The sequence below is a fragment of the Eurypyga helias genome, unplaced genomic scaffold (assembly GCF_000690775.1).
Source record: "Eurypyga helias isolate BGI_N326 unplaced genomic scaffold, ASM69077v1 scaffold2665, whole genome shotgun sequence".
Classification (NCBI taxonomy): Eukaryota; Metazoa; Chordata; class Aves; order Eurypygiformes; family Eurypygidae; genus Eurypyga; species Eurypyga helias.
This window is the reverse complement of record NW_010251872.1, coordinates 1-9,792: the sequence shown is the minus strand read 5'-3', so window position 1 is coordinate 9,792 and position 9,792 is coordinate 1. Positions and strand designations below refer to the sequence as shown.

The following is a 9,792-nucleotide window of genomic DNA, read 5'->3' as shown; positions in this document are numbered from 1 at the left end:
AATATAATATTTTTAAAATTTTTTAAAAAGAAACTATTTATTTAAAAGCTCAGAGCCTCAGTGCATCCCTGCAGCAAGCCGAGCTGCTGTACTGAAAATAACACCCATGTCTTTGGCCATGAAAGCGCCTGCGGCAGAGGAGTGGTGGCCCTCACCCGGTGTCCCCCCATCAGCAAACTTGGCCTCCCGAGGCCCGGGCAGCTGGAAGAGTGGGAAGAGATAGCTGGTGTGCCAGTCCCGGTCCAGGTTGGGGTTCAGACCCGTCTGCTCGCTCCGTGGGGCGTTCCTCGGGCTGTACTTGAAGCGCAGCTCATACTCGACCTGGAAGGAGGGTGGGAGAGAGTGGAGTGATGTCTGGACCGCAGCAATGCCATCCCCCCGCGTCCTCGTCTTCCCTTGGCTCTGCTCACCTGGAGGGGCAGCAGGGCTGAGCTCTGGTGGAAGCGGTGCTTGAACACGACGGCAGCCAGCACGCTGCCCGAGCGGTTGTCCGACTTGACATACTCCTCGAAGTCCCTCTCCGAGGCAAAGCCCTGAGCTGCGGAGGGGGAAAGAAGTGATGCAGGCTGGGAGTACAGCAGCTCCTGGGAAACATCATTTTGGTCCAGGACAGGCGGGATGTGCTCCAGCCAGAGCTGGGAAACACTGCTGCTGCCACGCACGGGGATTTATACGGGATGCTGCTGCACCCATCATGGGGCACGCAGCCGATTCCTCCTCCTCAAGAGCAGGAGGCAGCTCTCCTTTCAGAGAAAATCCTAACACTAGCTTCGGTTTGGAACATGAAGCGCTACAATTTTCTGCGCAACAAGATTTCCAAAAATACTTTTCTCAGGGAAGCGACAGCCACTTGCTTCATCTATTTTAGGGCAATATTTTTCTAGATGGAAACCTCAACAAAATGCGACCAAAAATAAAACCAAAATCCTGTAGTTTTAACGAAACAAAAATAAACACATTGCCTTAAGTTCTGAATAAAAGGATGTATCCCAGGAAAAGAGGATTTACCAGAGTAAAATATCGTACTGATTTCTGGGCAGAAGCCACAGCCCTGGCGGCTGCTCACCTCGGATGCTGACAGGTAAAGCTCTCTCCACCGCCTCAGCAATGCTCCGGACAGCGCTGCTGTTGGAGGGGACGTAAGCCAGCTCCCAGGGGTTGCTGGGGTGCCGGCGGTAGAAGAAGCCCGGCAGGTCATCCACGGACTCAGGGGGGTAGATGGTGGCGTTGGGGTGGCTGATGGAGTGCACCCGGTGCCGCAGCGCTATCAGGATGGCGGCAAAGAGCAGCGGCAGGGAGATTTCAATGACCGTCACCAGGATCTGCCGTTTCTGCCAGGAAGATAAGGATATAACAAGTAAGATGTGAACACTGAAGGTAACACAAACACAGTCATGAGGATCGGGGCGTGCAAATGCTGCACAGCAGGAGCGTTCTTGCATTTCACAAGGTTTCACAACCTGTTTTTTCCTGGAGCCCAAGAATGACACTGCACCCGTTCCCATTAGCAAGGTGTCCCCTTCCCTAAGCACCACTCTGCCTCAAGCCACCCTCCTTTAGAGCCTTCCCTGCCATGCTGCCAAGTTTGGATGAGCCAAGTGGGCCACTTGCCCTCTCCCTGGGCACCAGGGCTCTGCCCAGGGCAGGCAGCACTCAGGGCTTGCCAAAACCACTCTGTAGCGACGCCCCTCCTGCAAGGAGGGCCTGTGCCGTGGGACCAGCTGCAGCCGGGAGAGTGAAGAGCAACCGTGCCCAACGCTTACAGGGCTGGGAGCTAAAATACCCTAACTACATGAAAGGCTGGGTGAGCAAGCATCAGGGAGGTAAAGCAGAGTGCAGCAAAGCTGATGCAGCCAGGGAAGTTTTTTCTGCCTCAGCTTATCAGCTGCAGACAGCGGGACATGGGCTCTGCATCCCAGCACAGGATGGGACCTGGCAGAGCCTCTGGCTCTGGGCATCAGTGTCCCTGCACAGCACCGAGAACACAGTCAAGAGCTCAGCCTCCACTCCAGGCCCTACTCATTTATTTTTTTTTAACTGAGGTTCAAGCAACTGGACAATGAACTTGAGTCCAGTGAACGCACTTGGGCAGCCAAGCCGGAGCACAACCTTCCCAGTAGTTTCCCCAAGGGCTGCCCCTCCTGCAAACTTCTAGCTACAACACCAGCCACCAACCCAGGTTAATTAGCATTTAAAACTCTGCTTGTCCCAGGGGAACTGGGGTATCTCTGACCGGAGGGGCCGGGGGAGCAGCAGTCTGACCAGTGTCCCACGTCCCTGCAGCGTGACCCCCCTGATCTGTTTTAGGGCAGGAGCTGCGACATGCTGCTGACCGATGGGTTTGTGCTTGTAAAAATCACTGTAAAGGTCATGCTTGCTTCCAAGGAGGGAGCAGTGAGCACCGGACCGCTTCCACTGGAAGCTGCATCATCCAGCTGGGGATGGGAGAGGAAGGCAGGGCCCAGAACTCGGCTGGGCACGCAACATCCCACTGCAGGCAGGAAGGCTCAGCCCTGTGCCCAGTCCAGCCAGGTGGGTCTGGGTGAGAGAGGTGAAACCCAGACCCAGCCACCTTATTGCCTCCTGCAGACCCAGCTGCCCTCACCCGAGCACAGCCCAGCATGCCAAACCTCCATCACTGCAGCGAGAACTCCGGAGATGTCCCTGGCAGTAGGGAGCAGGTCCGGGCGCAGGGATTCATGGCTGCTCGCTGGGGGCGCCTGCCCAGAACAGAAGCAGCAGCGTTAACCTCTGCTGAGGGCTCTGGCTAAGACAGGCTTTACACGACACTTTGGGGGTTCTACCCCACCACACCTCCACTGGGCTGGGAAGAGCAACACAATGCACAAGAGGAGCGCCAAGAGGTCTATTCTCACAATTCTGCTGTCTCAGCAACTGCTTTTTATCCGACAGCCCCTCCCTGGCATCTCTGCACACTCAGCGTTGTTAAACCACCTCCTGCCTGGCCCCACGGCCGCTGGCACAGCGATGCCACAGCCTGGATCACCACTGGGCGCGGGGATGGGCTGCAGTGCCGTAAGGAACACCCCTGGGGATGCTGGGCACCATACGGGGTGAGCACGCTGCAGGCAGGGCATGACACAGCCCCACGCCTGTCGGGGCTCTGCTCCCCTGCCTGCACCGACCTCGTGCTGGAGGCAGCACCCAGCTGCCAAAAACCTCTTTCACCTCTGCCAACACCAAGCACTGCGCTGTGTTGACTATGGAGTTATACCTCCCATCCCTCTGCAGAGTGGGAAAAGGGTTCATTTTTTAAACTGGAGGGCAGGGGGGTAGGGGAAGCAGCAAGGCAGCACACCAAGGTGAGCAGAAACAGAGCTCTGAGCACAGACCAGCCCAGACTTCCTGGGATGGGGGACAGTCAGCCCTGCAGCAGCTGGGGTGAATAGGCTCTTGGCCGGTTTGTCAGGAAGGGGCATGCAGGCATATGGCCATGCAGCTGCTCCCCACATCGACCCACTTCTAGAGCCGAAAATCCCTGTCCAGGCTTCCCCTGGGAGGAGCTGCCCGCTCCGACCACAGCCAGGGACAAGCCACTGCTGCAGCAGCTCCGAGCGGGCAGGAAAGGAGCCTTTCCAAAGGCCACACTCATAAAAGCGGACGCTGCACGTCTGATGGTTTTCTAATGCAGCGCTGGCGGAGCAGCTGCCTCCCACTGATTTACTACCGTATTAACCCTCTCCGTCTCCTGGGCTATCTCCAGAACGGTTGCCTGGCTCCCTGAACTTGCAGGCTAATACACATTTACCAGCGCAGGCTTTTGCTGCCGCAGAAGTCATCTAAGCTGCCATATTCCAGAAGTGACTGGGACACTCATCCCTAATCCCCAGCTCCGCCTGGCCAGGGCTGCCCCAGCTTTGAGCAAGCCATGTGTCCCAGCATCCATCTTCACACTAGGATGATGACGGGCTTGGAAACTCTGCATCTTCGTTGGGAGCATGTTATTTTTGGTGGAGGGGAGCAGAGACTCCAGGTTGTATTCCAACACGGTAGATCCAAGTCAGCCTGTGTCCTGACAGGAAATGATGAGATGTGCCCCCACCCCAGAGCACAGGCAGCAGATGATGCTATTCCCCTGCAAAGGGGATGGGGGATTGTCCTGCACGTGTACAAGGGGGATTCACAGGACCAGCCACCACACACGCCCACAAAGCTCAGCCCTTGCTGCAAATCAGACCTGCTGCCAGTGCCTTCAGTCACATCTGAGCCCCGCTGCTGGCTCGCTGCTCTGCTGGAAGTCCGGCACAGGCAGCCCAGCCAGCCCTTCCCTCTTCCTTTTGTTTATTTTTTAAGCAACGTCGTGCTGATCTGCAGAAGGGTCATTGAAAGTATAAAGCCAGGCTGTGGTGATCTCTCTGCTCCCCCCTCTTCCACTGCCCTCTGCCAGGGCTGGCTCTGGGTCCCAGCAGAGCCACAGCATCTGCCCAGGAGCACCCACACACTGCCAAAAGGCTCTGCAGCCTCGTCCAGCAGTAGCCGAGATGCTGCCCAACAGCAGGGCAAGGAGGTCTCGAAATCCCTCACCCTCATCCAGCTGCCACGCAGATAGTTGGGCTGGGAGTGGATGCCAGGAGGATGGTGGTTGAATTTTTTAAGACCCCCAAAAGCTGGTTCTGAGGGCTGCAGAAAGTCATGAAGGAAATAAAACCCTGGGCCCCGGTGGGTTTAGAGGCACCGTAAAATGCACAAATAGATCAGTTTTCTTCCAGGAGCTGCCCTGGGCTCACGGTGAAGGTTTGCTGAATAATCAAGACCCTGGCAAACTCTGGCGTACCCAGATTTAGTGGCTGACAGAGGCAGCCCCCAAAAGTGCAGCACCAGCCTACCTGCAGGATGTAGTTCTTCCAGAGCAACAGCCCAAACTGCCTGAGAACAACCATCCTCCCACCAGAAGGGGACCGCCACTGCTCCGCAGGACCCTGGAAGACAAGAAAGAGCTGTGAATGCTGGGCACCGGAGCAGCAGGAGGGCAGCATCCCACATCTCACCCATTGGCAACCCAAGGGCTGCTCTCTGTTTCCAGCCTGATGTCGCAACAGCTGGCTCAGCCCCAAACGGCCAAAAATAACCGTTGGGCTCCCTCTCCAAGGGTCACTAGTGACCCGTAAGAGCCAGAGCTCGTGGTTTCTCGCACAACTCGTTTCCAGTCCTTGGTGTGACCTGAGCTGCAAGAGAGGGTTCAGAAACCCAACCAGCAAGGATCAGGGGTCCTTCAACAGCAGCAGGCAGGGAACGGCTTTCCTTAAGCAGTGCGAGCACAGGGTTACAGAACCACGAACACCAAACTCCTTTCAGCCCATTATTTTGGGACTGATGAAGGTTTCAAGTGGTGCCTCCGCCTTCTGCAACGTGAAGAGTTGGTTTTGCAATGCTAACAGTGCTTTTCCAGCAGAAACTCTCCTTGGAGAGGCGAGGACGAGAAAAGAGCAGAGAAGCAGAAGGGACGGTCGGTGCTCAAGGACGATACACCCACGTCCTCCCCATCTTGGGAAGCATCTGCCATCCCTCCAAGTTGTTTTCGTCTCCATTTGCAGCAGCGTTTCCTGAGGAAGCGTTGCTGTCCCACCTGGAGCTGGGCTGGGATTGCACACTTGCGGCGTGGCTCAGAGAAGGGGCAGCCCTGGCACGAGCAGAGCTGCCTGCTCATGCTGCCAGACACAGGGCAGCCCCCAGCCTCCCAGCACAGCAAACCCCCTCTCCCCACAGCGATGGGGCCAGCCTGGGTCACAGCAGCACCCACAGCCCTGCTGCACACTCCAGGAGCAGGCAGCTGCCAGTTTCATCTCCGAAAGCCTGTGCTCCAAAGCCTAGCAGCATCGAAAGCCGCTGCAGAGACAAGGATGGACACATTACCTGCCAGCAACACCCCAGAGATGCTCAAACAGCACATTTTCCAGCACCGGTCAGGACGGTATCGGGTCCTTGCATCTGGCCGGCACCCAACCAACTTCAGCAGGGAGAAGAGAGGGAGGCTGGTGACCCAGCCTGCTCGACCTTCGCTCCCGGACCGGTGACTGGTAAATGCACATCGTGAGCAGAGCATCGGCAGCTGGGAGCGACTGAGCTGCAGCCAGAGCCAGCTAAAATCCACATAGGGCTGCAGACAAAGCAGCAAACATCCATCTACCTAGCCTGCCTTATGCCACCAGCTCCCTGAGTCCCCCAGAATCGTTCTCCTGGTTTGGCATGCATCTTCCCATCCCCAACCCAAACCGCAGGTGCGTTCTCAGAGCAAAACAAACACCTTTTTGCTACTCCGCAGAAGTCTTTTTTGCTGGAAGATCCTTCTCTGGGCAGAAAACCAGCAGAAAAGGTCCACTTCTCCAGCCCAAAAAAGCCCATCAGATACCCCCCGAGCAGCAAGCAGTGAAGGAACAGCAAAGGGGACTTTGCAAAGGTGGCTGCTGCTAGATTTCAGCTTAAACCCCTTCAAGTTCACCACAAAGTACCGTGTCTCCAACTGGCCTCCAGTCCACACGTGTCCGGGCAGAACTGCCACCAGTCTGCCATAGGACCCACATAAGAGGTCCCCCAGCCCCACTTACTCCACGTGGCAGGACCTGACCCACCTCCAAATGAGCCCCTCCAGGAGCAGAAGCCTTCCTCATGCACTCATTTGAAGGGAATCCAGAGCAAATCAAGGGAAATCAAACTTTTTGCCCGTTTTAACAAGGACATACACGACAGGTCAGGCTGGAGAAGGCGGCTGCCGTAGCCCCTCGCAGAGATCCCACGTCTCTCCTGGCTGCTCGCCCTGCCACACCCACAAACACAAGCTGGACCCCCTGCCACCGTGTCTTACGGCTGCCACCGGGTCCGGTACATTGCTGAGAAAATGTCAAGCAGCTCTTGGGTAACACAAACACTACGCAAAGGCGGAAAACTTCATTATTTCCAATAATTTTTTTCTAAGCTTTTAAGGGTCCCAAGAAAACCTGTACTGGACTTCTCACTCACTGCAGAATGAAAGAAGGAAGAAGCTCAGATACAACAGGGCTACTCTTTCTTCCCGGAGAGGGTGGTGAGGCACTGGGATAGGTTGTCCAGAGAAGCTGTGGATGCCCCATCCCTGGAAGTGTTCAAGGCCAGGCTGGATGTGGCTTGGAGCAACCTGCTCTAGTGGAAGGTGTCCCTGCCCATGGCAGGGGGTTGGAACTGGATGGTCTTTAAGGTCCCTTCCAATCCAAACCATTCTATGATTCCATTTTATGATTCTTACCAGATTTGAGAACAAAAAAGGCTTTCCAGGCTCTGGGCATCCACAGAATTTTTTTTTTTTTTTCAACACAAAAGGGAAAGGGTTTTTTGGAAGGTGCTGTCTGGATCAGCCTCAAGATGCCCATGACCACAGGCAGTTCAGGCAGGGTCCCCATCTGCCCTCCCCGCCCATGCCCAGGACCACCTCTGGCAGAAAAGGAGGGTTGTGAACAGCTGGTTCGAAACAGCCTCAGATGTGCTCATCCCTTGCAGGAGGACACACCATGATGCTCTCACACGGCAGCAGGTGAGGCTGTCCCCTCGACCATGCTCTCCTGCCTGGCCTCAGCCCTATGTACTGCAAGAGCAGACTGACTTTCCCAACAAGAGACAAAGATCCAGGGGAAGAGATACATGACCACCAACAACTTCTGGGAGAACAACAGTTCCTCTCCCCCTCACTGGATATGCCCTGCTCTCCATGTCCAACCACAGCGTCTCCTAAACATACGAGCACAGATTCACCCTGGCCATCCCAGGGAGGTCAGCAAGGAAGAAGATCCTCCTGCCCACCTTCAACCCACAGCCCAGACAGGTGGACGGTCCTCAATGTCTGGCCGGCACCACCAGCCCCAGCCGTACTGCCGGAACTGTGCTGGATAACGTGGTGGCTATGCCAGCTGCCTGCCTGGACCAGAGCTCTCCTGCCAGTGAGTTTAGATAAGGACAGGCTGAGGATTGGCAGGGATCAAGGCCACAGCATCCCACCTCCTGACCCACTTCCACACCACTGGGAGCCGGCTGTCCCCGGCCACTGTCTCAGCAGAAAGGGCCAGGTGAGCCGAGCAAAGGCTATGTGCTCCTGGGAGCTGGCAGTTATTTTAGAGCACTCACTGCATTTCTCCTTTTCTGATGTCCTGTTCCCATAGAAACGAGGCCTGGAAATGGCAGACGTTGCCTTTTTTTCTTTTCCATAAAAATCAGCATTTCTCCCCACCGACTTGCAGTGGCACCATGTCATCCCTAAAAGATGAGCTGCAGACCCTGCTGGGTGCATCTATCTCCATGGCCATGTCAGGGACCGCGCAGTGCCCAGGGCGGTGGCGTCACATCCCAGGCAAGGGCTGTTGATACCCGGGTGACTCGCACGCTGCCGCTGGAGTGGGAAACACCTCTCTGCTCCCTGCAGTGCTCGTGAAAGAAATGAAAAGCACAAGCACACGTGGCAGGGGGAAGGAATTTTTGTGGCCAGCATTTTCAGGAAGGGAGAGCAATTTCCGACGCCTGCACGTCCAGGAAGTCCTGTCTCCCATAGTCTGCACAAAGCAACTGGGGCCAATGGACGACAGACCAGCCATGAGTGTCTGGAGGCGTGCAGCTCTTGCTGACATTTTTTCTCCCCATCTCACTGTTCACAGAATCACAGAATCACAGAATGGTTTGGGTTGGAAGGGACCTTAAAGATCATCCAGTTCCAACCCCCCTGCCATGGGCAGGGACACCTTGCACTAGACCAGGTTGCTCAAAGCCACATCCAGCCTGGCCTTGAAGACATCCAGGGATGGGGCATCCACAACATCTCTGGGCAGCCTGTTCCAGTGCCTCCCCACCCTCTCTGTGAAGAATTTCTTCCTGACATCTAATCTAACCCTCCCTGATTTCAATTTATACCCATTCCCCCTTGTCCTATCACTACAGGCTCTTGTAAAAAGTCCTCTCCCAGTACCCTTGTAGGCCCCCTTCAGATACTGGAAAGCTGCAATGAGGTCTCCTCGGAGCCTCCTCTTCTCCAGGCTGAACAAGCCCAGTCCTCGCAGCCTTTCGTCATAGGAGAGGTGCGCCAGCCCTCTGATCATCTTCGTGGCCTCCTCTGGTCTCGCTCCAAGTGGTCAATATCACAGAGAAGCCAGAGTCACGACAGAGCCAGGCCATGGAAACCTCACCTACCACAGCGTGAGACAATGCAAACAGGGCAATAAAACTTTGTAGGCGGCTGCCAGCCCGGCGGGGCGTGAGGGGCTGCTGACCCAGCGTGGGCATCGAGCACGCAGGGCCCAGCAGCCTCGCAGCCCTCTGCAAAACCAGCACTCCACCAAACCCCCTACGAACCTGGGTTTTTCCCAGATGGGAACCTCAGGCCCTAAAACACAGAAGTAAACACAAATAGCATCATGGCCCGTTTGCTGCCTCAGAGTAAGGCAGTGGCGGGGGGACAGCCTGCCTGGGGAGCCTGGCAGGCTCCTGGGTGACCAAATCTTTCCACAACACCCCCCCGGGCTCAGGCAGCAACTGGAGAGCAGGGGAGAAGCTGCTGCATCAGAGCTCGTCGTGCCCTTTGCTTCGACAATCGCATCGCTGGTTTGCGCAGAGAGGTGGCAGGTGCATGTAAGGAGCCAAACTCTGCAAATTCAGAGGCCTCACAGATTTGGCAAAGAAACAAGTTCTGGAGCCCGATAGCGGTTTCCTTGCAAGTCCTGGTGCAAAGCAGCCCCCGCCGCTGAGCTCCAGCCGGGCACGCTACGAGCCCACGGCACACAACCCCCGGGCAAGCTCCCTTCCCTCAGGGGCCACCTG

General features: G+C 56.1%; 1 protein-coding gene across 1 annotated transcript; it reads right to left on the bottom strand.

Moving 5' to 3' along the window:
• Positions 1 to 155: 155 nt before the first annotated feature.
• Positions 156 to 4,901, bottom strand: LOC104510012 (ATP-binding cassette sub-family A member 3-like; the record flags this gene model as incomplete). The annotated part of the gene is made up of 4 exons (XM_010152142.1): positions 4,848 to 4,901; positions 1,067 to 1,331; positions 411 to 538; positions 156 to 321 (listed from the first exon to the last, which is right to left on the bottom strand). Coding segments are annotated over exons 1-4 (613 nt in total), but the record flags the coding sequence as incomplete, so codon positions are not given.
• Between the last annotated feature and the right edge of the window lie 4,891 nt (positions 4,902 to 9,792).